Genomic DNA, 26947 nt, shown 5'->3' with positions numbered 1-26947 from the left:
CATGAAGAGTGTGCTGGTTTATCCTCTAAATAGAAATACTTTAAAATACGTTGGCAATTAAAATTCGGTTTTGATGTAATGCTGTCTGGGCTACACTCTAAAAACCACTAGATGGCACTAGATGAAGGGCACTTAAAAAGAACTGATTTGAGAGAAAATTGTAATTAAAATATTTAAGTATCCACGGACAGAGTACTAATTGCAGCTTCATTAATGCAAAAGGAATTAAGTGTTTTGAAGCCAAGCTTCATCCCACTAATACAACGTACTAACCCTTTCCTAAGGGAGCACAACCGCTGGACACCCTCAGCCAAGAGACCAAAGACAAGCAATGTGATTTCTTGACACTTAAGAGTGCCATTTCAACCTCATTTATCTATTTTTGCTTCTACCTTTTCCTCTAGCAGGACATGAGTACACTTCCAGTGCCAGACAGCAGCCAATCTTGCACAGCACCGCTGACAACAAGCCGTTTCACTGTCCAGTGTTGTCCGAGGCGCAATAGGGAAAAACATTGCAGCAGGGAGGACTTTCCGTGCCCCAAACTTTTATCTATCATGTAAGAAAACCTGCAGTAGTCCCCATGCAAAGCCCATCAAGGTACAGCTTCTCGCCCAAAGCAGTCTGGTGCGCCAGGGGCAGCTGCCCTCCTGCAGAACTCCCGCCTGTGGTGAGACAGCGCTGGAGCCTAAGGCTAAAGGGAAAGAAAAAAACGGGAAAGAGAAAAAAGGGCAAGGCCACTGTGCTGACTGCCCCCGTCCCATAGCGGACCCACCGCCCTCAGGGCCCGCCCAGAGGCGGGAAAACACGACCCACTCCGCGCCCTGAGTGCGCCCGCGCCCTGAGCGCGCCCTGAGTGCCCCCGCTCCGCCCTCCCCAGGAAAGGCTCCCCTCCCTCTCTCCCTGCTCCCCATTGGCTTCGCCGTTCCCCGCGTGACCCACCAGCGCTCGTCTCATTGGCTACATCGCAAGGTAAAGGGGCGGGACGGGCGGAAGGTACGGCAGCGAGGGGGGTGATTGTTTCCGGTGTTGTGTGCGTGCGCGCGCCCTGGGGCCCGGGACGGTCGCGGCGGCCGCGTGAGGTACGGGGTTGTCCGCGCGCGCTCCTGCCACCGAGAGGGGCGGGGTGGGCGTGCCTCAGGCGGCGGCGGAAAGAGCGCGGGTGCCCAGGCCCAGTGAACGGGGCAGGATGAGCGGCAAGGACGGAAACGAGGAGTTCTACCGGCAGCTGCAGCTCCAGCAGCAGTACGAAGCCAAGCCAACCGAGGGCGAAGGCGAGGGCGAGTCCGACCCCTTTACCTACGTGGACCCGGCGGACGGGGCTGCTTACGAGTGGGACCTGGAGAAGAAGGCCTGGTTCCCCAAGGTGGGTGTGGGAGAGCCCCGAGGAAGGGGGAGAAGGAGGAGCAGTTGATGCCGGAACTCGTCGGTACAGAAGTGTCCGCGTTCAGCCACATCGTGTCTGCTGCGAGGTCTCAGTAGCACCAAAACACTCATTTTTACAGGCAAAACCACGGTGTTGTCTCCGTCTTTGACTGGCTGCGCTGTTGTGAGGAGCTGTGTGTTGCGTGTTAGCGGAGAATCCGTAGAGTTCCTCGGGCCTGGGATGAAGTCACGGTTATATTTGTGAATGTTGCTCGGGGGTGCCTGGGATGTGTTTAGGTCTCTGTCACAGTAGCTGTGATCTCTTTGTGGGCAGTCTAGAAATGAATTAGTATTTTACGAGGTCTAGATGAAAATAGAGTAGTATTTTCCGTCTTTTACTATTATCTGAAAATTATGTCAGATAAGCGATGTGTTGTTCTATCTCCTTCAGTCTTAGAAATGCACTTGAAAAATAAGTGTTTGTCTTAGTGGCACTCCACAGCATGGAAATATATTACACCTTTTTTTTTTTTTTTTTTTTAATTTAGTAAATATTTTAAGTATAAAATATGATCTTGCTGTGATAATATGGCTCTTCAAGGGGAGAATGAACATAGATTTAATATGTTGAGCCAATCTACTGATATGCAAGTGAAATAGTAGTTTTGTTATCATATAGCAATGAGCGAGGGCAATTACTTAATTTAATATTAAGACATTTTATGGTGTTTATTTGATGGATGTAACGTGTCAGTTCTAGCTTGTGACTGTGAATTCATTGCAATTCAGAGAATCTGAGTGAGAGTGAAGCCTGTAGTGCCAAGTTTGTGTGTAAACCTAGGAAGGTGTCTATGGAGCAGATGGCTTATGGAGGGGTAAAAATGTGAAAAATCCAGACTCACAAAGTGGAGCAGTGGAGAAGTGAGTATTCCTGGCTCCCTGTGGGTGCTATATCCAGTAAGCACAGTAACCTATAAGAGGGTTCTTCCTGTTTTGATCCCATTTCTTCCCCTTCTCACCTCTTTTGAAATGTGTCTCTTCTCAGTAGCATTTGTCTTTCCTAAGTGCTTTTCTTATCTCTTCTGTCTTGAGGAGGAGATAACATTAAGGGTTGGACAGATTAAATAGAAGCAGCAAAGTTCATTAGTAAATATGATGTATAGTAGAAGTTGGTGACCTATCCATGACCCATAGTGCTGCACAAAGATTCTTTACCCGGCTGGATGTCGTAGTGTTTTATAGTGTTTTTCAGGTTACTTCTTTTGGTTGATGATTATTAACAGAATGTTTTATCCAGGTAAACTGAGGAGACTGTTGTAACCAGAAGCTGTACTTCATTCTCCACGAGCAGTAATAAAACTTTTAATCTGTTTCTTGACAAAAGATGAAAATATTCTGACTGCTCTAAGTGATCGTTATCTACAGACTGGGATTGCACTGCTGCTCTGCTTTGGGAATACAGTGTCTGCTGAACTTGCGCTAAAGCATATTTCACAGCAGTGCAAAAAGTGAATGATACTAATTGCCAGCATTCCCCAGAAAAATTTGGAGACAATCAAATATTTTACAGAAGCAATTTTAACCTCGTTTATTACTTAATTTTTTTTCTTTCAATGGTACTGTATTAATGAATACCAACTTTTTTAGTGCTTCACAGACATAGCATCACTGCTTGCGTCACTTGCTGTGAAAATACAGACATTGGCTGTCATCTGCAAGCACAGGGTATCTGTTCTTCATTTGGTTAATCTATTCCTTTCCATTTCAGTGGGACCAGCAGTTAACTACATGCTCACATGTCCTGTAGTATTGTGTTTCTTTTCCTATAAGCTTAATCACCCCAAACTGCTTGACTGTGTGGGTGTGCAGGTAGGACTGATTTCTCTGTGATGCTCTCCACCAGAATGGGATTGAAGCCCCCAGTAACCAGTTTTGTGAGTGCTTGTTTCTCATAGTCATGGTATGATAGAAGTTCCAATAAAAGCTGCTATACGTGTATAAGCTTCTCTGTGCTTGCAAAAAAAAACATTTTAAAGTGAAGTAGTGGTAATGGTTATATGGTAGGATGATAGCATGTTATGCAAAAAACATCTTTGTTACTGAGTGGCAAAATTTGATAGTCCATGGTAGGTAATTTGCTAATAATAAATGGAGGTTTACACAGAATGCAGTTCCCACAGAAACTGCAAAATAATCCTGTTGCAGGTTTAATCACTAATTTACCAGTAGGTTCTCTGATGAAAATTAATAGTGCTGTTCACCAGGAAGTATAGAAGCTTCTTAATTCTCTGGATCTCATCAACTGTGACATTAAGGATTTGCTAAGATTGCTAATGTCAAGTATAGTGAACCTGATTAGAGCACAGTCTTCTTTTCTTCAGTAAACTTAGTTGTACTTTTTCTTTCTCATGACGTTCTGTTATGTCATACCTGTAAGAGCAGCCATTTACATTCTTTATTGAGGTGTGTGGCAAATCTTGTTTAGCCTAAGAGTTATTTTGTGCTAACCTTTAAAGTTATGAGGCTCCATGGCATCTTGCATTATTCCTGACAAGCCTGTTACTGTCAATTTTGCATTTCTGATCTGTCATAATGAAATTTTAGAGTTGAAACATCAAGTTTCAAATCACTATGGAAGATAAGAGATTACATTTTCATCACTGACACTTGAAATTGCTCTCTTACAATAGCTTAATGGCATTAAGTTTTGTTCCCTTTTGAATACAGATGAAGCAAGTGCAGCACAGATCAGAGTCAGATAAAATTTTCAAAGGTCAAGGCTCAGTTTTGAGAAAATATTTCAGAGTGTGTAACTTCAGAAAATACTTTATAATGCAGCGATGCTGACAAATGCAGCTATGATGTACCTCTTTGTGTGTGATTGCTAGTGGCTGGAAGTACTGGATGTAATTTATGGGGGGGGGGGGGGGTTGACTGCTAAAACATAGGCATTGGCCAGTCTTATATTTTATCCAAATACAGTCTCTCTCTGGAAAAGAGCAAACTAATTGTTTATCTATTAGTGGGATATAAAGTAAAGCCCGTTGCCTTAGAAGCAGTGTGTTAAGATACATCTCTGGTTAAGTGCAATATTTACTGCCTGTCAGCATAAATATAAGTCGTTTCTTGAAGTGATTCCATGAAAAGGCAGATGCCTGCAAATGTCAGCCATTCATCATCTGTGGATAAGTTGTTGGCTTACCATCAGTGTTGCTTTATCTCTTCACCATGGCCAGGAGCACTTGGTTTCTGTCCCTCAGGCAGATCCAATTCCCATGAAAAGCAGAAAGCTTGGTTTGAAAAATGTCAGAACTTGTGAAATGTTTGTGTAAAAATTTCTTGTGCTGTATGGAATTTATCTTCGTCTAGTTCAGGTAATGCGTGAACTGGTTGTTCTTGTTGTGTGTATGGCTTTGCAAAGATCATTTAAATAGTTTTAAAATATTGTTATTTTCTATGTTGACAGATTAGAAAATAACCGTCACCTAATTAACGTTAAAATACAAACCTGAATTTATAGTTCTTTGAAATTTTATATTACTCTTCCTAATTTCTTTTCAGATAACGGAAGATTTCCTGGCAACCTATCATGCCAACTATGGCTTCCATGCAGATGAGACAGACACGTCATCTGCTTCTGGTACAGCCGTTGAAAGTAAGCAACCAGTAAGTTCTAAGACATCAGGAACACAACCATCAGCAAATGAAACAGGACGAAAACAAACGGATCCAAAACAAAAATCAGAAAAAAGGAAGCTAGAGCCAGGTAAGTGACAAAGCACTTCCCTCTGTGTAGGCTGTGACCTGTATTGTGCTGAGGGAAAACTGGCAGTTGATTGTTGTTATCTGGTACAGCAAAGATAAGGTTGTGCTGGAAATTTCCAGAATGGTTCTAAAATTGTATGGTGCTTCATAGGTATTCTCCTGAATTTGTATACAAGGGGGGAAAAGCAAATTAAGGCATGTTCAAAGTTTCCCTGTGCGCAAGCAAAAAGTCTTACAAATCTGATGGAATATAAATGTGTATGCTCCCATGTTTAATATATTACCATAACTGAATTAAACTCTTGTGTTTAGGGTGGTTTCATGTTGAAGAAGACAGAAACACAAATGTTTATGTGACAGGTAAGTAATAGTGTTTGTTTATCTACTTTGAGCTAAAGATGGTAAAAGGGACTCATATGTGTCTCTAATATTATCTATTCAGTCTGTCACTTGCAGGCTACTTAATGTTGTGTTCCTGACTGCATAATGTCTTTGTGACCTTTAAATTGCAGAAAGAAGTAGAAGGGACGTATTTCATGCTTTTATCTGTTACATGAGGTATTCTGTGAGCTGTGTCAGCCAAGTCACTAATTTATTCTTTTATAAGAAAAATAATTTCTGCAGGCTTTTAAGGGATAGGATAATGACAAGTTTATAATGAGATAGGGCCTCAACTATACGCATTGCTTAATCTATAATTTTCATTTGCTCTAACAAATAATTATTAGGTAAGAAGGAGGAAACAGTAAAAAAGAGTTTGCAACAGTGAGAAAGTAATGTGAAAACTCAGATGAAATTATCTGTGCACTTATTATGGTGTTTCTCTACCTGTTTTGGATGGTGGGGTGCTATCTCTAGATGTATATACTTAGGTACACTTGGTGGTTTTGAGCAGTCACAGGAGCGCACATACTTGCATTTTCAAAAAATCTTCAGGCAGGCCAAATTAGGATGGGACATCCACGTAGTTTTCTCATCCATTTTGGTTTTTTACTTATCCTCAATTCAGAGTTCAGGTCTTAAAATCTCTATACATAATCAGTTACTCTTTTTATTGGATTTGTGAGTGGAGAAAACAGTTGTCTGTCTGATTATAGGTTGTGTTCTTATGAGGTTTTTTTTTGTCTCTGATACCTAGAGGTGCAGTAGAACTTGAAGCTTGGGCAGGAGAGTTACATTTGCAGAGGCCTTTGTGTCCACTGCAGTGTTGATGACATACGTGACAGTAAAGCTCTAGGTGTCCATATCAGGGAGCACAGAGATGTTTCTGTGCATTACACCTATTATAAAGTACAAGGATTTTCAAAATACTGGTATGAAGTAATGTGTAGAAGGTAAAGCCCAAGGGCAGTGGTTTCATGCAGTGTATGTAGAATGTCCTTTATTTTGATATCTTTCATTTAAAGAAACACTATGGGAAGATTTGTTCCACAGAGGTTTTTTTTAAGAATCGATCATACTCAAGCCTTCTGTTTGAATTTATTTTGCAGGTTTGCCTCCAGATATTACAAAAGATGAATTTGTACAAGTCATGTCAAAATGTGGTATCATCATGCGAGATCCTCAGACAGAAGAACACAAGATCAAACTGTATAAAGATAAGGAAGGAAATCTTAAAGGAGATGGCCTCTGTTGTTATCTGAAGGTCAGTGGTGCACTGAAATGCAGTTTTCCTTACCAGTGAGGCCACATATGGCCACTGTTTCAGAATCACATTCAGAAGATTCTTGAAATCTAAAGCATGATTTGGAATATAGGTGTCTGTTTTAAAGATTTACTCCGGAAATGCCCACTTACCTCATTTGTTTCCTCTTACCCAACCCCACCCTCTGCCTGGAAATGGCCATAATACCTGCTGAACATGTCTCTGCATGCTCCTGTCTTGGGTGCCAGAGATTATGGGCTGAAGTGGGGGGCTCCTCACCTTTTACTTTGAAAGTATGCCACTGTGTAATCAAGAATACAAAAACAACGATCCAGGAAGGAACATACTGTAGTCCTGTATTTAGAGCTTTTAGTCGAGAACTGGTTTGGTTCAGAACTGTGCTTTCATTCTTTATTAAGCTATAAAAGTTTAGGCTGCAGTACTATTTCTTTGTGTTTCACTTGTGAATCATTTGGAAAGTTGGTGATTGCAAGTGCAGCCTGCTTTAGTTCTGCAAGAAGCACCAGGCAGTACTAAATGAAATGGCATGTAGTTTGTGCTATTTTTGTAATTGTAGTAGTTAGGGCTGTGGAGTGCACAAGCATAAATACAGTCTTCACTCTAAAGGACTTTTAGGAAAACATTAAAAATTACTTCAGAGTCTAAACATCTGCCATTCGTGCAAAAGTGATACAAGTTTTACAGGGAATCAGTCCCCTGAAATCTTTTTATTCTTGCTTTTAAGTTCATCTGCTTGCTTGGATATTGCAATTTAGTGTCTGTGACATATTTGAATGAAATATATGCAGCTGCTTTTGGAAGTATTAATCAATTACAACAGGAGTGAAGAAATACTATGTTTTGATCAGGAAAGCGTTGCCAGCTATGTGTCAGAGGACATCAGTATGTTTTTCAGTGACAGGGACTTGATTCTTAGCACAGTATACTTAATGACATGTTATTGCAATACAGTTCGACTTTGCCATGTGCTTTAAAGTTTGTGCTGTTTATCTTCAAATAGAGAGAATCAGTTCAACTTGCTTTGAGGCTTCTGGATGAAGCAGAAATCCGAGGCTATAAATTGCATGTGGAAGTTGCAAAGTTCCAACTGAAGGGGGAGTATGATGCAAGCAAAAAGAAGAAGAAATGTAAAGACTACAAGAAGAAGTTGTCTCAACAGCAGAAGTTTGTATTTTTTATTTCAGTAGAATATTGCTTGAGTTCTAAGTGCTATTAGTAAAGTGATGCTTTCTTTCAAATACAATGCTAAGTTATGCCAAAATTAAAGTATTTCCTGACAGTGCAATAACTTAACTATTGCACGTTTAAAGGGGATGAACTCCTAGATTAAGTGTTGATATAATTAACTTCTTTGTGATTCACACATTGAAATAATATGTAGGGAGCAGTGGTGCCTTCAGATGTAGAAGAAAGTACTATGGCTCTGGGGAAATAAAAGACTCTCTTCCTCAGTGGATAAGAGCATGCAAGTCCTGTCACAATATCTGGGCTTACTGCTGGAAGGTCATAATACTCTGGCTGCTCACATCTATTTAGTGCCATACTGCAGTAGTTGCAAAGGGCAAGAAATGCTGGCTGCCACAGGAGCAAATACTAAAATACCTCTGTAGATTCCCCCAGACATCTCTCTCTGCTATAAAATATACTGGGGTTTGAGTTCATTGCTTTTGTCAATTTAAAAATGTTTTTCTTCCTTTTGGAACCAAGAAGATGCAGATTAAAGAGGAAAAAAGTTTGAATATAAGACTTTTGATATTTTAATGAAAGCAACATTCCACTTAACATTGTAAATAGTAATGCAGAAATGTTTTCCCATAGTTAAAGGGAGCAAAAGCTACTTGATATCTTATCAATTAAAGCCAGAAGTAACTTGAAATGTATCTGCCCCAAAGATACACTGACAGTTCTTGCTGTAAGAAGTCTTCAGTGTGTAGGCAGGTGTATGAAAATTATGAAATTGCATTTGATAGCAATTAGTGTGAATAAAAGGACTGTGTTCCTTTTGAGTTGAAGAGCATAAGTTACTTGTAGAACTACTCTCATTGGAAATCCAAGTTTTCTTCAGCTAAAGTAGCAGGTATAAGGAGAAACTTAAGATTCCCTGGGGCCCCGCCCCCCCCCAATGTATGATCTTGAGATTTGAAAGTGTAAGTAAACGTGTGGGGGTTTTTGTAATAGGATATGAAGTAGGCGTTTCTCTGAGAAGTAAGATTTGATGTAGGAAGGCAAAGTCCTAGAACAGATGTGCTGGGTTACATGACTAGTTTATGTTAGTGGCTCTACACTGGGGAACAAAATACATCTTGTCGTAATGCCTGTATAAGAGTCAAGGTGTTCTTGCATGTTCTTTTAAATAAAAGCAGTTAAATTTTACCAAGGGGAATAGTGGATCTCCTTTTTTACAGAATAAGTTAGGAACAAATGGTAAAACACTGACACTTTAGTTGTAGTTGAAAACAGCTGGTTCCTTTATCTGAGTTGCTATTAGGAAGGAATTAATACTTCACAAATATTTTCTCAGTATTTTAAAAAATACTTTACTTTGAAAAATTATTTATATTCTCTCTATGAGCCTTTAAGTACCTTAAAACCTCAAATGCTTTGTAGGAGTAGTAAACCTGGCCAATTACTGCATTTTTTAGAAGAATAACTTAACTCTTTGTGTCAAAATATATGGTAATATATTACAAGAAATGCCAAATTAACGATTTTTTTTCAACAAATACTTGTAGAAACTGAAGAGAGCCGCAACAATATCTTCTTACTGTTGCTTCATTTCATTAGACAGCTGGATTGGAGGCCGGAGAAGAAAGATGGGGCAACTCGAATGCGGCATGAACGCATCATTATTATCAGGAATATGTTTCACCCCAAGGACTTTGAGGTAGGAAGATGCAGTTTGCTTCTGTAGATTGTGCTGTTAAAAGTTATCATTGTCTGAACTTTCTGCTGTACAAATTGTAGCAAAATTCTAAGCAGATGAAAATAAAATTAAACTTGCTGTTTGGGAAGGATGTTCTCCTGTGCCAAACATCTGCTTTAAATTCATTCATCTCTCTGCAAAAGCAAGAAAAAAATGTTGGTAAGAATGTATTTTTCAAATCAGGGCTTTTCACTGCCTGAAAAACGTATATATCTGACAATATTCCTTTCTGGGATCAAAAGAGGAGTAAACAACAGTAATTGTTAAAATGGAGAAATGAGCACAAAAAAGCCTTATTAACATGTAGTATTTATTAAATTCAAATAAGAGCTGTCTGCCAACTCCCAGGTGGCTTTGAAAATGCTGCTTAACAGCACTTAATTTATGGACTTTTAACAGACTTTTAACAGGCAGATGTGTACCACTGATTATGGAGCAAAAATAAAGCTGAAAGAAGTGAGTGCTTGTGTTTAATTAAAGCTGTGTAATTGCTTTGTAGGAGGACCCTTTAGTGCTAAATGAGATAAGAGAAGATCTGCGGACAGAGTGTGAAAAGTTTGGTCAAGTAAAGAAGGTTCTCATATTTGATGTAGGTATTTTTACATGTTCTGTTGGCAGAATTGATGTAATGTGCAAAGGTGCAAAACATTTAGGCTGCTTTTAATATGAGTGGAGCATTTATTTGGGTGTGTTTATTTCATGGAAACTTGACTTAATCTTTTAGTACTTTAAAACTTCTGGAACTTAATGTCTAAGCACCTGTCTACTTCAGCATATGTGAAGGCAAGCTAACTCTTCCCAGGAGCTTGGATACATGTCACAAGTTTGAAAGTGTATGGATACATTATTTGTAGCTAAGCTAGCTGAAATATTTTTTGTTTTCCGTGTTCAAAAATTGTGTTCTGTGTGCCAGTAGAAAAACATATGGAAACTTTAAAACTTAACTTTTAAAATACAATTATGTATGATCAAAATGGAGCTATGTCCTGATTGATTTTATAAGACAATCTAAAGGGTATTGGAATAAATACATTAGTTAGAATATTATTAAATGCAAGTTGCCTGTCCTTACAGAGGCACCCTGATGGCGTTGCTTCTGTGTCATTTAAAGAAGCAACAGAAGCTGATCTGTGCAAGCTGACTCTAAATGGAAGGTGGTTTGGTGGCCGTCAGCTCAGTGCTGAAACATGGGATGGTGTAACGGATTATCAGGTAGCCTTTCATGGTTCTGTTTTATCAAGTATGTCTTCCAAACAGTAAATCTGCTTGAATTCTAGGAGTGATTGGCATTCTTGTCCCCATACCCTTCCCCTGCTCATCCCTGCATTATCTTGCTTCTCTTCAAAAGCTGTAGAATGTCTCCAAAAATCATTCTCAATTATTCAACTTAGCAGAAAATTAGAGGACCTGTTTGAGTACTTAGAGGATTAGCCACTGGATGTACAGATCATTAGCTCACAGTCAGCATTGAGATATTTCTGTAATACAAATATTTGTTTAATTTTATCTTGTAAATACTCATTTTGACAAGTATGACTCTGTAATGATGTGTATAAACACTTCTTTAACAGGTGGAGGAGACTGCAAGAGAAAGGGAAGAAAGGCTCAAGGTGTGGGAGTCATTTTTAGGGGATCCTGATGCAAAGGAGCAACAGACTACATCTGATTCGGATTCTGCGTCAAATGATGTTAAACTGCCCGAAGGGAAACAACCTCCAGAGGTTAATGACACACCTAAGGAGGATGCAAATGATGAAGCTCATAAGAGGGAGAATAGTGATGAGGGTATTAATGAAGATGGAGCTCCATCCACAGACAGCAGCCTTGCAGGCAGTGATGGTGAAGCTGATACATAACACCTTTAATACTTTCTGAAAGCATGATTTTTAGGGTGATGTTTGAGTGTATCACTTTCTTCAGGGTGACTGTTGACAATATTCATGTGAATATAGGCATATTAGAATGTCATCAACTGTGTGCTTTGAAGTTTTCATTAAAAGCAGTATTTAATGAGGTTCTAAAAGTTTGTATTAATTGGCTCTTCAGGTAAAGAAACTCAAGTTGCCAAGAACGCAGTAAAACTCATCAGGCTTCTTTTGTTCTAGCTATGCTTGTCAGTGTTTCATCATGTGTGTGAGAAATACGTTCCAACCCTTAAGTTTATGTAACTATGTGTAGCTTCAGTAATGCAAAGCTTTTACAAGATTTGTGGATTGTACTGTTTATTTTCCTGTACCCCTTGGAACTCAGTATTTCAATAATGTGTGTCCTGATATGTTGGATCATTTTATGGAATAGGTGCTGTGATACATATAGGGTGAATGCATTGGATGCATTGCTATGTATTAGATGGCAGATGATGAATAGTATCAGGTCACAAGCTTAAAGAAAGTGGCAGACAGTGTTCACATAGCAACCCTAGGGCAAACTGAGTGAAGATAGGTTATTAAATCACAGCATTCAGCAAATTGTTTTTTTCCTTTCCCTGTTTAGATCTTCTGTTGATGTTGGATAGAGGCTGGAATTATGTCAAGGAGACTAGAAATGCATGAACACTCATATTCTAGGCAGATTGGTCTTAAACTCTCATGGTCTGTATGCAGTAGGTATCAAAATAGGCTTTGGATTTTTGTGGTGGCTTTATTAGTTCTTGCCTTTATATTGGAGTAAAGAGTTTTGTTTAACTTTGTTAGCATGATGAATGTGAGTTCTCAACATTTTAGTTTAGCTCTGTGTACTCTTCACAGTGGGGAGGATCTTCCATACTTCATAAAATTTAAATGGCAGCTCAAACTACAAAAGTTAGTATATTTTAAAATACGCTTTCAACTAATGCTCTTATATGGAAAAAGCAAATGCTAGTCCTCTTCAAAATATTTCTGAAAGCAAGGACTTAAGAGATAATCTAACTTAAGATATCTTAATAAGTGGCAGGCTTTCAAAAATAACTGGTTGGAGCTGTTTTGGACATAGTCATTCTTAATTTAGAATTCCGTTATTTTGATAAGTAAGGATAGAAGAACATGGGTTTAGGCACTAAACAATTAAAAATTGATAGCATGCTGTTCATATGGATCGTTACCAGTACACATTTGCAAGGATGATCTTTTGAATTTTTTAAATTCGTATTGGATTACAAGAAACTATAGATGTTAATTCCTGTATTTCCATCACGAGGTAATCAGAATACTCTGAAAATGTTATTTTCAAACTTTGTGCTCTGAGATTACCATACAGATTTTTTCCTGAAGTCTATATGGTTCTCTAAGTTTATTTTGTTGGGTTTTTTTAATATATGTAGTCAATATGTGTGGGTGACTATGCCAACCAGAGCATCTCAGTCGTCAGTTGCCACTGTGGTTATAAATTACATCTTTTTGTGACAGAAATAGCTGTCATATTTGAATTCAGAGGTTAAAAGTCTGGGGGCTCATAATATGCTAATATGACAAATTTCCCATTTTGAGTTGCATTATAAAGAAGAGATACAGCTCTCGACAGCTAAAATAAGTCCATTTTCTCATCTTTCCAAGTGTGTGGACCGTGTGTTTCAGCAAAGCAGGTGTTTGAAGAATTCAGGGAATCTGGAACACTGCCTGGTTAGTAGCTGCACATAGTGGTATATTCAGATACGTTTCTGGGTTGTGTTGATTCTGCCTTAGTTATTTTTATTGGTAATAAGCACCACAGACCTTTGAGAGCTGGAAGTGTTTGCATATGAGGAGTGTAATTCAGTGTGGTATTTCTTTCAGTGCTTCTTTTTTCTTCCAGCTTCTAGACTCCAGTCTTTAGATCTCTTACTCTTGTGTTTTGTTTGCTTTTTTTTTTTTAAGGGAGCCCATTTGTGTAACACTACACAGTTAAATCACCTGTTTTACAGTAGAATGACAACTGATCTAGGGAAACTTGTGGACAAATATATAAAACTTGTAAAGTTCTGTGAAGCCTTATCATGGTATCAGATATGGAAAACAAGGTTAGTGTTAATGTTTGAAATAAGACTTTGAAAAATAAGGAATTATTGTATGTGCAGTAAACCTTCCTCTCTCCAATTAATGTACAAATTTGACTGGCTTGCTGCAGAAGTCCTTTCTTAGTCCTTTCACCTTCTCCTTTAGATTTCACACTAAGGTAGAGTACCAACAAAGACTGAGACCAAATGCTTTACTGGCTTTCCTATTAACTAGGATTATTAAAAAATAAAAGCTCTTTTTCCATGCAAATACAGTGTTCTCAAGTGTGGCATTATACTCAAACTCATATTTTCCTTTTGTCTACCTCCGTTTTCTCCCGAGTAAAATGTAAAAAATATATTTTTATAGTCTATTAATTGAGTTACTGAGGCATTTAGTAGTCCAGAGAGAGGTTAATGCAGCTGTGACTCTTTTCAGCAGATTTTCATTGAAACCAGATTCTTCAGATGTTTTCCTTTTTGAAATTATTTATGAAATTACTTTGAATTTATGAAATTTTTATAAATCAATCTGAACAAAAATCAAAAATTTTCACAGGAGTTAAAATTGCTGTTTTGAAGTATGATTATGAAATTCTTATAGTATAGAGCAGTAATGTTTAATTAAGAAATTTTAACAAATCTGAACTAACAGAGTTGCTTTTTAAATGCACACATTTTTCTTACTGATCAGCATCATACGTAAAGTGGTAAGAAATTAAAACCTTAAAGGAATTTTCACTTTATTTGTTCTATAATTAAAAGGGTTTTCAAATTACTTTTCTTGCTCATTAGAAGTGACAAAAACAACCTTCTTGCTCAATTTCTAAGGGTTTTTTAAGTCCCGTTCCAGTATACTGCATGTTCCTCCATCCCTCTGCTTTTGGTGGGAGGTTCATTTTAAGAGAATCTGTCTCCTTTCCTCTGTATACGATGAAAACAGTAACTAGCAGCAGGCTGAAACAATTTGTGGATAACTATTTTTGCTCAGTTTTGAACTAGAGAAATAGTTGTTTCTACCAATTCTCAGTGTAACAAAATGGATGTGAAGCCACTTAAATACAATACGACAGAGTATTAACTGACCCTTTAATATAATTTCACAGAATCACTTTCTGAAGCGTCCAAAATCATTGCTTAGCTTCAGGATAAATTGGTAGTTTGCTTCAGAATCAAATGCCGTTCAGTGGTTTGCTGAGAAGGAATTTTTATGGGGTTACAGGTATTCACCAGAGATGATGTGGTTTGAGGCGCATGGCCTCAGAGGTAGACACCTGGAAACAAAAAGCCTCAAAATAAAAGGCTTTCTAGAAGGCTTTCTCTTTTTTTGCAGGTTCTCGAATGTTCATATACAGGTGTAAAGAGAGAATTAATTTCATTTTGCATCAAAATGTTTATCTGTTTCTCCTACTGACTTTTAAAATTTTTTTTAATTGAATTTCAGTCCCTTGTACAGCTTAGGTTTTGTATAAGGATTGCAATTCACTTAAAATCTTTAGTATGTTAAATGCAGTGCATTTTAGCTAAAACATATCCTAGACATTATTCAGTTAAGGTTAACCTATTAACAGTTACAAATAATTAATTAGCTTAATTCACTTAATAAAACTTGAAGGTGTTGGATGCTTCATAGAAACCCAAACTTGCCTTTCTTCAGTATTCATACCTTGAATTCTTGAACCTAAACCAAACCAAATTTAGAAATAAAAAATTTAAAATGCATTCCTATAGATTTTAATTGGATTTTAACTTCTTGTTTTTATTTCTGCATTTGAGGAAACATACTGCAGTATGGTAAATGAATGCTGTGAGTTGTGTATTTGTGTTGATTTGACTTGTGTGTATTTCAGAGCTCATTATAGTTTGACATCTTACTGTCAGGATACTCTGAAAGTTCTGTAAAATATTTATAGAATTATGAAACCTTTTGCAGCAAACTGGTTTTTTGCTCATTCTGTAATATGAAAGTATATTGTTAGATTAAGCTTTTCAGTAAGTAGACTTGGAATTTTTTCTGACAGGTGATTTTTTTCAATAAATTAACCGTTTTCATTTATCCCTTAGAAAAGAAACATTAAAAAGCAAATGGTATTTGAATAATATCTAAACTTGTGATAGCATCTGAGAATACCCTTCGTTTGTCTTCAATTTGTTTCTTAAAGGGGTTGTGTTTTATACTACCTTTTTAATAAACAAACTCATGAACAGAACAAGTCTTTGCTGATTAGTTTTAAGATAATGTATTTGTCTTTTTTTCCTCAGTAAAAGATACCATAACATTTGGTGCACAGGGGCTTCAGTTTATAAAGCACATGTGTTAACATGCCAGAGCTTCCAGCTGGACCCAATAGACACACTGCTGGAACTGTAAGTGGGATATGGTATTTGTTTCCTGTTTATGGGTTTGGTCTCAGCCTTCTTCCTGGCTTGGGTGTTAGTGGACCTGCATGGAGAGAAAAGGAGCAGGAGGGACCACTGCAGACACTGTAGTTAAAATTGAGGTTGTGAAGATGTTTTTAGTAAGTACAAGTAATTAATAAGGACAATTTTAATTTTTAGTATCAAAGTATTTTTAAATTTTTTTTTCGTCAAAGCTTTGACAGTTTGAATACTTCAAAAGCACTGGAAATCAGTCATTCAATTCCTGTACTGAAGAATAGGGATTATAATCCCATTTTACCCTGTAGTATTTTCTAGGAGCTTTAAACTGGTGCCATCTTAACCTGAGGAGAGCTTTAATTGCCAGCATGAGAGGAAGATCTCAAATAAGGTCTTGAAAAGCTTTAGCAGAGGAAATGTCTGCCATGTGAGACAGTTTTGAAAAGGGGGTCAGAGAAAGAGCCATGGAGATGTTGAGGGCACTTGCCCTGCTGGTGGACTGAAATCCAGTCTGTCTCACAATGAAAATGTGTTTATGCAAACAGTGTGTCAATAAAAGACTAAGCACCATCACGAGAACTCTCCCAGCCTGGTAGTTAAGTTGTTCTGGGAAGGGTAGAGGGTGGATTCATATGTATTTAGGCAGAGGGAATTGGATTGTGCTCTCCAGCTTTCTGGGTGAGTAAAAAAACTCCTAAGGTACTCTATAAAAGACATAATGCAAACTCTTTCCTGCTACAGCCCTTACAGAACAAGAATTTTTTTTTCCTGTGGTTATTAAAACAGATCCAGCAAAGAAAAGAGAGAAAATTGGTTATCCAGTTTATCTGGGTTGGAAACAGGTCATCTTTTTCTCACAGGTGTTTGTAGTTACCAACTTAATAGTAAATATTCTGTAACATGGCATAGGAAAAGTCCTTTATCATCCTGGCCAAGTTTGGTTCTCTGCCATAACTTGTTTATCATCTTACTCCAAACTTTTCCGAAGTCCACACTGTCTTCTTTATTGTGTACACATTGTCATAAAAAAAAAAAAAAAGCCAAACAAACCTAAGCCTACTTACAGTCCTATTTTCCTCATTCCTGAAACCTCCTAACCTGGTTGACTTGTTGGAGTGCATTTCATGCATTCTTAGCAGATAGGCTGAAGGAAACGCCTCGTTCTGCGCAGCTGGAGGCTAGAAAGTGTGGGGAGTTCATGAATGTGGCTTGTCTTCTGCTGCAGTCACTGCAGTACACTCAGAGCTGGCCGGGCCCAGAAAGAATCCCAACCTGCTGGACACAACATGAGTGTCCCACACCTGGAAAATCTGACTGGTGTGACACCGCTGCTGACAGTGAGTTAAGGTAGGAGAACTCACCAACTTCGTCAAATGTTCCCTTATTTGAGGAATAACTTGATGAGAGGGAATGCCTGCTTGTTAAATTGTGGCTTAATACTAGGGAGGTGGGAATTTTTTTTGTTTTTACACTGGTTTGAGCTACATGAAATCCAGAATGAAGAGTTCCCTGTCAGATGCTCCAGTGATGGGAAATCAATACTGCTGGCAAGGGTGGGGAATGTGAAAAACATTGTAAAGTATTAGCTCTTGTGGTGAGCTGTCAACAGCCACCACTCTTAAGCCTGTGTTGACCATGGGTCCTTCTCCACCTGAGGGAGAAATAACTTGGACAAATATTTGCACTATTTTGCCACTATTAACCCATTCTGAGAGTAGTGTGATATGAGCTGGGTCCATTTCATCCTGAGCTCCACTTCTACTCTATTTTGACAATGGTTTGTGGCAGACACAAACTGGAAGGATTTCTGCCTTTTGCAGACTTTGTGCTGGATGATGGAATAATGGGAAGTTCAGGTAAAGAAGACTACAGTGTTCCAAATTTAGGTCCTGTCTCCTGGGACATTTAGAATCTTTATGTGCATATGATCACTGAGAGGACTGAGGTGTAACCTAGGTTATACCCAGCCTACTTTTGGCTACTTGTTGGAAAGCACAAGAGGTTTTTAAGGGAAACAGTGGAAAAGAGATATAGGACCTTTTTTTGTTTAAAATATATTATTTTTCCAGCGTTGTAATTGGTCATAGTCATACAAGCTGCTGCACATGAATAAACTATGCTAAAGGAGCCCAGAATTAATGTCAGGAGCCAGTTATGCATGTTAAAGTGGTACAAAGACACAATGGCTTGTACTGAGTGAAGAACAGGAAAAGTGATCCTCTAGGCCAGCGCTAATGCTTTCTAAATTGTGTGTTGATGTGTAGTGCTGGAGCAGAGTAGGAAGAGCTGCTTTGCTTCTTGCTGTCAATATGACTCCTTGTCCTTTCTCAGGCCATCTGCTTGCTCATGTCTTTGCCAAGCTTTCACTCCTTGGGTTGGAATTTTCAATGGCAAGTGTTGGCCCCCAGCTGAGCAACCGTAAAGTTCCTTAACCTCAACAGCAGGATGCTTTCTAAAGCAATACTGGGAAAATCAGTGTCTCTTCCCATGCTCAAAGTCCTTCCAGTTGGGTGGCTGGGTTGTGCTAGTTCCTGCTTCCCCTCATGGGCCTTGGGAAGGTGGCTGTAAATTGGGAAGAAGTGTTTTTTGGTTTTAAGTTTTCCGTGTCTGGGAAAGCTGGGTCAGTTTTAAAGTTGTGAAAGACTGTCTTCTGAATCAGATGACTCTGAGAGTGTGGCCTTGCAGTCCTATTCCCACTGCTGTGTTTAGGTGAATCTAGGAGGATGGAACTGGAGCAAAGCAATAGAAATCCTGAGATAAGGACTAAGGACCTCTCGAGTTTGGACATGAGTTGGCAGGAGTAACTCTTGGTGGCAGGAGATATGGGTTGGCTGAGCAAGTAACCATGAAGCAGGGAGAAATGAACAGAGAACATGGAGGGAGATGGAGGTAACAAGCAAAGCTAGACATGGAAGCAAGTAATAAACATGGACAAGAAGTTTGTAGGTGAAGGCTTAAGCATTAAAATGGGGATAGATTATGGCTTGATAACCTTCATCCTCATATTTCTTAATATCTGGATACTTGTTTTACAGCCTGAACAGTTTTTTTCATGTGTAAGAAAATTCTGAGAAACCATTTGAAGGCACTCTTCACAGGCACTTCAGAGTATCCTTTGAGACAAAAATTAGTGCAATGCTAATTGGAAAGCTTCTGAGGACTGAGGGATTTATGACTAGGAAAGAAGTCAGATAAATGTGTTGAACTAGGTTAAGCAGTGCTGTGTATTGCAGGGTTAGTTGGATGGAAATACATACCTAATGATTCATGAGGTTTTGTGCAGTACAACTGGCTATTGGCTAAAGGTTTCCCTGATGTCTGAAAAGTAACAGCTTTCCTTTTGCTACCAAGGTAAATCAATTATGCTGTGCAGTGTCATGAGCTGACAATGAGACTGGAAAATTGAATAGAAACAGCAGGCACTTCACTGCATTTGTAACCTGAGCCTTGCTAAATATGATTTTGATTAGAGCAGGACTTGTGAGCTCTGGCTGGGAACTTGCTCCCTTGCAGCCAGAAGCTGTACAAACACATGAAAACAATGCTTCTCCAGGGCAAGCAGTGACATTCCTTGTCTTACTCTTACCATATCTGGCAGCAGAGATTTTTAAAGAGAACAAAAAGGAGTCTTATAGTCTTCTGTTGACTTCCTGCAAACTATTTTGGTGAAGTTCCTGCCTTGAACCTGTAAGTTCTGGTTGACCCAGAGTGTGTGTTTTAGTCTTGCTCCAAAGTTTTAAGCAGCTGGCAGACCCACCATGTTCCTACTAATTTGTTTCAAACAAGAAAAGGTTATTTCTTTTGTTGTTTGGTTTTTGGGTGTTTGTTTTTTTTTTTTACTTGAATTTGCCATGATTTAAATTTCCAATAATTTAATCTGAATGTCTTTTTCTAACAGGTTAAGCAACTAATTACTCTTAGAAGTCTTTTTGTTTTGGAGATCTGTGCTGACAGTGGTCAAGGTACTTCAGACTTTACCTTATCTAAAATTATTATTTTAAGTTTTAATGTAGTATAGTGAGGTTTGGGGGTTTTGTTGGTCTTGTTTTATTTGTTTTGGGGTTTTTATCACTCTATCATTATGTTTTTTGAGCAATACAAAAATCAGAATTGGACAAAACATCTTGATAAGTTCACCCTGAACTTCGTTCAGGGATTGTGCCACCTCTGAATTATTTTTTTAAGTGTTTCAGTTCTTCCAGCACAATTCCATCATGAGGGTACATTTGCACAGTACTTGGTCCTTAGCCCAAAATTATAAAGTCAGGGTGAGAAATGACAGCTGGTGGATAGATGTGCCCATTATGCCCAAGTATTTCATTTTAGAAGTATCTCATAAGGAAATCAGGAAAGAAGAGGTGCATGGAAAAAGCAGAAACACAGAGAATCTAATCCTACTAGTAAGTGTTCTTCTGGCCCCTACCATTTTTGGGATGAAGCTGGGCTCACCACTCACTAGGCACTTGAAGTTGAATATTGTCTCTTTGACCTGTCTGGTTTTTTTGGTTTTTTTTTTTTTGTGTTTTTTTTTTTTCTTTTTTTTTTTTTTTTTTTTTTTTTTTTTTTTGCAGGGACTGTTGGCCATAGAAAATGGAAGAAACAAGGAAGCTCTCCCCAAAGCTGAATAAAAGCAAAGAGCCTGTGAAAACAGAATGGGGATCTCAGAGCGTCGTGTTCACCTATTTCCAAGGGGACATTAACAGCATGGTAGACGAACATTTTTCTAGAGCTCTCAGCAATGCCAAGAACCCCCAAGATCTGAGCACAAAGCACAAGGGTGAGACTGTTGTCCTGAAAAATGGTGAGCTCCTTTCCATATATGAGCCTGGTGTTGGATGAGGGTGACTGGCTTTCATTAAGGAATTTAAGATCCATTGAGCTTAAATTTGGAATTGTGTACAAACAGAAGGCAAGAAAATCATGCTTGTAAAGCCCTAGGTTATGTAGCTGGGACTTCCTGGGTAAATCCCTGTGATTGCTGGAGTGATTCCCAAGCTTTCCATGGGCCTGTTGGCAGGACTAGGTCATTGTTTTCCAGCATCATTTTCCAGCCAAGTTTCTCCATCACTGCTGGAAGCAATAAGTGCATTATGACTTAACTTATCATCTTCATGAAAATATATTTGTCCAAGCTTGCAACTGTCAAAAACCTGCCGAAGTTGGTGGTTGTGTAGTACACATTTAATACTTAGTAGAAACTTCGGTGGTAGTTTAATCTGCTTTTACTATGAATTTGTGGTTGATGTTTAAGATAAGCAGCACTAAAGTGATTATATATTTCTGTAAAAATGAATATGCCATCTGGTAGCATTCCCTTAGAAGTCCACTGGAATTTGCCTTGGGAAAAAAAGTAAGAATTGATGAGACTTCAGATGCTTTTTTTCTCTTTTTAAGTAGACAGCATGTCTCCCCATCAGTGGAATTTCTCTTCACATTGCTACAGACCATATCCGTCATCTTCTGCAACAAGCATGGCAAATTCTGCTCTGAATTTTTCTGCTGCTGGTGTGGTAGGCCAGTGCCAGCCATCATCTCTGCAGAGTCGTCCAGCTCAACCTGCAGATTTATGGCCCTTCCCTCCAATTGGAACTCCCAGTGTCACCAGTTCAGTGTATCCTCACACCCTCCCTGACCTGCATGTGGCTGATGAGCCGATCTCTGACAGGAAATACAGTTCTCTTCTTGGCCTTCTGCAACAGGAAAGATGCTTAGCATCCATGCAAGAATGCACCATGAAGCAACACTCAAGTTCTGCTTGTTTGACTGGACCTGCCAGGTTACAAAATATGAGTCAAAGTTCACCTCCTGGGGGAGGTAAGAAAATAACTTACTATCACTTTATTCTTTCATGGCATCTGATGTAAAGTGACATCTCTTCCTAAGCTTCTCAAGCTGGATCCAACTTCAGGCAAACCCACAGAAATCTTTTACAGTAGATAACCCTGATATGTACTGTGGTACTTGAGATCAATTAGCCGTATAGTATGGGTTGATCAAAAAACGTGCGTTGCCTACTCACACAGTATTTTACCTTCTGGCTTACATTGGGGAGATATTTTAAGTGAATATAAGCTTTATTCAGTGCTATCACAATCTCTAATACCCATGGGTATTAGGTGTGGTGTGTACCACACGCCCCCTCACTGGGACCAGAAAGGGGTGGCCAGGAAAGATCCCTGAGCAGCCTCTCTCACTGTGCAGGCTGTTAATTATGTTCTGAATACAGGATGGGAAACTGCAGCCCTTACCAGCATGGCCTGGGGTTTTTCTCCCTCCCAGTCTGTCTGTAGCTGGAATGATGAGGGTACAGGGGCTGGTGGACCAGCCTTGCCTTGCGTCCTGGCTAAGAGCTCCCTGCCATGAGGCACTGCTGCCCTGCCTGCCAAAGGCTGTGTCTGCTCCCTGCAGATTTCTCAGAGCTAATGAAATTCATAGAGTGATGATCGTTGCTTGTTTATTATCCACAATTACTAGGAATCCCAATACTAGGTACTACCAGCACACAGCAGAAAGATACCTGAAGTTCATTTATATCCCCACAGTGTCTAGATCTGCTGGATAAAATTGCTCCCTTGTGAGTAATTCTGCCTTTGAGAAGCTCTCTGGGGTCAGACTTCCTGGCCAAAGCACTGATGCATGTTGGGTACATCTGCATTGCTGTTCCTGGGCGTTCCCCAGTCAGGCAGCTTGACACTGGTTTCCAAGAAAAAGGGTTGCGGAATTGCTTAGGGAATCTGCTGAAAAAATACAGTGCATCCTACCTGGTGCTTCTAGACAAAAAAGATCAGGCATGTGAAGAAGCAATCCTGAGGCTTAGGTTTCAAAAAATAAGCAGCTGTGAAATATCTCCTGGTTACCCAGTTTTGAAACTGCATCAGCAGGACTTTGGCAGAATGTGGGCTAAAGACTGCCTGCAGATACAAACAGGAGTTTATCTACGGTTTATCTATTTTGAGGATACAACGGAGCTATGTTGTTATGAGGACCCTGACTGTAGGTGTTTTGTTAACTTACTACTGCTAGAATGTCTAATGCCTGTCTGTGTCTGTGCATGGTAAAGGGAGAATGTCTGTATCTTCAGCTGGAATGCAAACTTTCTGCTCATGGTATATGAGCAGAGGTTTTGTGTATGTGTCGCACAGGCACTCACCCTAGACTTTGTGTAGCTAATGAATGTGAGTTTAATTAAAGACACTCTCTGAACTGGGATTTCATTTAAGAACAAGGTAAGGTGCCCTCTTCCCCCAAGGGGGCAATGTGAGCCTATCAACACTTGGGAGCCCCAGGAACTGACTCATTCAGAAAAAGAGATATTTCATGAAATTAGTTTTGTGTTGAAAACAGGGAAACACTGCTAAAAACAGTGGACTTTTTTTCCCAAAAATTCAGGAAGAAAATGAGTGAGGGAAAAAATTGAAAAGGAAATTAAAGAGCTCAGTATTCCCCAGCCATTACCAATTAAAGTCTTTGCTTTCAGGACGTATACAGGGCTTTTCTGAATATTCAGGAGCCTCTAAACACCACACATGTAACACTATCCTTGTGATTATCAAACAACCCAACAAGAATCGATAAGAAGTGGCTGGTCCATGTTCACAGGAAGTCTTTGGCAAATCCCTAGGATGTGTGCATTTAGTTTGGCTGTAGGAGTCCCTGTTTCTTGGCTCTATCTGTTAAATATACTTCTTGCTCTGTGTCATGTTTAAGAACAGCTGATATTTATATTTCTGGAAGTGTATGTTGCTGTGCCAGACCAGCACAGAGCTCCTCAGCACCTGTGCTATAGGCTGGGCTGCAAAAGCGCAAGGTTTCTTTAGTAACTACTGTCTACTTTTAGCTCTGTGCTGAATCTCTGCTCATTGCTGGTATTTTTAATTTTTTTTTTAAGAGAGGAAAGCAAGCTCTTACCAAGGCTCAGAAAATCCCAGTGTAAGTCATGCCACTGCAGGTGAGTAAAGAAACCAGCAGGTTTGGAACAAATCAGACAGCAGCCTTGCTTATGCATGCGGCATTAAAGATGCTTCCTTGTTTGCTTCCAGACTGTATTTCAAAAGCTTGTTTTTCCCCCAGACAGAACCACCACCCCCCATAACTACATTAACAAAGAAGAAGAAAAACATTATATTAAAATGAGATACATTTTTTTTTTTTTAACCCCATCTACCTTAGTTTCTGTGCTTATACCATCAGGCTGCCATTTCACAAAGCGTGTTTTGCCCTCACTGTCCAAGTTTCAGATCCCAGAAAGATAGAACAGCCCTTGCATTGTACCTCAAGCACTCATGTGGTAACACCGCTGCAGTTTGCACCAACAAACCCACCATACTGCTGGGTGAGTTGTCCTAAGAAATTATTCCCAAAGCATTCAGGCTTCCATATTTTTATTGGTCTCTTGAGACTGGTCATACCCCATGTCGGTTCTTTGATGCGAAGTGTTTTGCGGATACTTTGAATGGGTCGTTCTGGTTATTCTAGTAAGGGCTCTTTTGCACCAGACCCAAAGGTGCAATTTTGTTTGCGTGACATCTTAAGAGATTGTGAGGACTGTGCTTGCTGTTTGACTGTCCTGATGCTGCTGTATCTTTCAGGTATTCAGATTCATGACAGAAGACGAGATTTGTACTTCTAGCAACTGAATGTTTCTACTTTGTTGGGAAAGAGAAAGTTATTTCTGTGGACTTTTATTATTTGCAACTGTGAATCAAGATGAAATGAACTGCAGCTATCTATCCTGTGTTTTTCTCTCAGCTGGAAGAATACATGTACTATTTACTGTTTGGGGAATGACAAAATAATCCTTTTCTATACAGTAAATAATTTCTAATGTTTGTGGTATTAACCTGACAGTATGTTTGTTGTGGTGATATATTGTCTATTTAAGGCTTTTCATGTAGCCCTCTTGAAAGGATTCCTGCACTTTTTAATCTTTCTGTGTTTATTCATTTACCATCTCCTGATACGAAGCACAGTTCTTATCAATGCAGCTGATAACCGATAAGTGCAGGGATGCAGTTAGCATAAATTCAATGCTGCAGCTTCTTAGCTTGATTTGATATCTCAGTATTGTTTAAAATAGTCTTAGACCACTTGCGAGAGACTTCAACCACAGGCTAGTAAAGCACATTATTTTATTTATGTTTTGAAAGTGCAGCAATTTGTAACCATACTTGCCTTCAGGGATCCCAGGGATACTCTTCAGAAGTTATATAATATGCCTGTGCCTGAAGGCTCTGTTTTGCCGTCTCACTAATGTATAATCATCCTCTAGAAAGCAGTGAATTCACAGTAGCTCTGAGAGGAAACCTGGATTCTCACTGAGTACAATTAAAATACCATTCAGCAAAAAGCTGTAGGTAGGACTCTTCTATTTTCCCAGCCTCTCTGCAGGCGTAAATAAACTCTTTGGGTTTATTTTTTCCTTCTCCATTTGTTATACATTAATATAATATAATGGAGCATGATTAGCATTTTCTGACAGCTCTATGCAGTTGCGTAAGGCAATTTGACCTCTGAGATCACAGAGCTTGTGATTTTATAGAACAAATCCTGAGCTGGTGTAAGTGTTTGTGACTGTTGCACCAGATATCTCTGCTGCCACTGCTCCAGTTGTAACACCTTGTGTAATTTTATAAATAATGTGAGTTTAGCAACATCAGGTACTAATTTACAAACTGAGATTTTAAAAATATTTTTTTTTATTTTACTAGTCTGCTCTAGAAGTTACCTGCTCTAGATCAATCTGAGATCACAAGATTTAGTTAAAATTCTGTTTTAACTAAATTAATAAAAGATATACCAATATCCTGTCTCCCTATAGATGAGCACTGAAAAAAACACCCACTCTTTTTTAATATTTCTACAAAAATACCTTTCTTCTCTTTTAAGAATACTTTTCCAAGTAGTTTTCTTTTGTTATCCCAAATCACTTGATTCCCTGATTTTTAAGGCTACATTGTAATATAATCTGACTTCCTCTGTGGGCCAAAGCCAAGATTTCCAAGCTGTGCTCTGTACATCTGTCTTACTGGCATGCGCTATAAGTCTAGCAAATTATAATTCTATTGCTTCAAAATATTGAAGTATTTTTTTTTTCTTCTTCTATCCCTTCCAAAGGAAGATGCTTATGTAACTTCTGTGCAAGGTCTGAGAAGACAGTAGATTTAAATGCTCTTAAATGTAGTGCTTCCTTGAACAATTTGGTTCTGGGCATGTTACAGCTGGGAAATATTCAAGACGGCTTATAGAGTCCTTGGTGCTGGTGAATCAGCCAAGTGGGTTTGGACAGTGTGGGGGGAAAAAACCAATTTTTTAAATGCCTGTCCCTTATTGCAAGAACATGAGGCATCTGCCTTGACAGGGTAACGCTGTGAGCCGTTGCTGCAAGGTTTGTGTCCTCAGTGTCCAGCTGTCTGGCAGACCTGGAGAAAGGGAGCAAGTGTCCAAGTAGCCCAAAGGTCCCTGGACCCCTTGGCAGTGCAGGCTCCACACCAGGCACACAGATACTTGCTCTCTTCCCTGGCTTTTAGAGGAATGAGGATGGAATATAAAGCTGCGGCACAGAGGCTCTGCTACTTTGGCATTTTGTCTTACACCACCACAGCACCATGCACCAGAGTGTGCCTGCGTTTATGGCGTCTCACTGCTCTTCTGCAATAACCATAGTTAACCCATTGCTCCAATTTGCCTCTAATGTTTTAGTATAATAGAGTTTTGAACATTTCACAGAAGTTCTCTACATCAGATAGGCTTTTATTTATATGTGTATGGATTAAAACAATACAGATACACATATATGCTCCTCTAAAATATTGTTTGTCCAGAGTGGAGTGTTTCTTGTTCTCCAGCCCAGGCTGTTGCTGTGTTCCTGTGCTGTCCTGCTGTCGTCATGTTCCAGTGA

At 39.2% G+C, this 26947-nt stretch overlaps 2 protein-coding genes across 9 annotated transcripts; both read left to right on the top strand.

The window, feature by feature from the left end:
- Positions 1-1022: 1022 nt before the first annotated feature.
- On the top strand, positions 1023-15881 carry HTATSF1 (HIV-1 Tat specific factor 1). Its single transcript, XM_042029354.1, has 9 exons — positions 1023-1366; positions 4927-5131; positions 5443-5490; positions 6621-6775; positions 7797-7960; positions 9581-9680; positions 10219-10308; positions 10794-10931; positions 11291-15881. The coding sequence occupies exons 1-9, from the start codon at positions 1190-1192 to the stop codon at positions 11573-11575; spliced, it is 1362 nt and encodes a 453-aa protein (XP_041885288.1). The 5' UTR covers positions 1023-1189; the 3' UTR covers positions 11576-15881.
- Positions 15882-15987: 106 nt separating this feature from the next.
- Positions 15988-26124, top strand: VGLL1 (vestigial like family member 1). 8 transcript variants are annotated; one of them, XM_042029360.1, is made up of 7 exons: positions 15988-17397; positions 19949-20012; positions 20377-20450; positions 20622-20851; positions 21448-21864; positions 23939-23998; positions 24282-26124. In XM_042029360.1, the coding sequence occupies exons 4-7, from the start codon at positions 20641-20643 to the stop codon at positions 24500-24502; spliced, it is 909 nt and encodes a 302-aa protein (XP_041885294.1). In that variant the 5' UTR covers positions 15988-17397; positions 19949-20012; positions 20377-20450; positions 20622-20640; the 3' UTR covers positions 24503-26124. The 8 variants fall into 8 exon arrangements, with proteins under 8 accessions (XP_041885294.1, XP_041885296.1, XP_041885293.1 ...); XM_042029358.1 differs by lacking the exon at positions 15988-17397 and adding an exon at positions 17404-19737 and having other exon boundaries at positions 21445-21864; XM_042029362.1 differs by lacking the exon at positions 20377-20450 and having other exon boundaries at positions 24639-26124.
- Positions 26125-26947: the final 823 nt, after the last annotated feature.

This window comes from Corvus kubaryi, unplaced genomic scaffold (assembly GCF_017639235.1).
Source record: "Corvus kubaryi isolate FWS band 111438036 unplaced genomic scaffold, C.kubaryi_AGA036_p1.0 37322, whole genome shotgun sequence".
In the NCBI taxonomy this organism is placed as follows: Eukaryota; Metazoa; Chordata; class Aves; order Passeriformes; family Corvidae; genus Corvus; species Corvus kubaryi.
Note: the sequence above shows the minus strand (reverse complement) of the source record. Positions and strands in the feature narration are given on the sequence as shown.

What these genes read in the sequence shown, in the direction of transcription:
- HTATSF1 (XM_042029354.1), top strand. Translation starts at nt 1,190, where the DNA reads ATGAGCGGCAAGGACGGAAACGAGGAGTTCTACCGGCAGCTGCAGCTC. An exon ending in TTCACCCCAAGGACTTTGAG is followed by an intron (nt 9,681 to 10,218) that starts GTAGGAAGATGC and finishes ATTGCTTTGTAG; the next exon opens with GAGGACCCTTTAGTGCTAAA. An exon ending in ATGGTGTAACGGATTATCAG is followed by an intron (nt 10,932 to 11,290) that starts GTAGCCTTTCAT and finishes CTTCTTTAACAG; the next exon opens with GTGGAGGAGACTGCAAGAGA.
- VGLL1 (XM_042029355.1), top strand. Translation starts at nt 20,641, where the DNA reads ATGGAAGAAACAAGGAAGCTCTCCCCAAAGCTGAATAAAAGCAAAGAG. An exon ending in AAGTTCACCTCCTGGGGGAG is followed by an intron (nt 21,865 to 23,938) that starts GTAAGAAAATAA and finishes TTTTTTTTTAAG; the next exon opens with AGAGGAAAGCAAGCTCTTAC. An exon ending in TGTAAGTCATGCCACTGCAG is followed by an intron (nt 23,999 to 24,281) that starts GTGAGTAAAGAA and finishes TCACTGTCCAAG; the next exon opens with TTTCAGATCCCAGAAAGATA.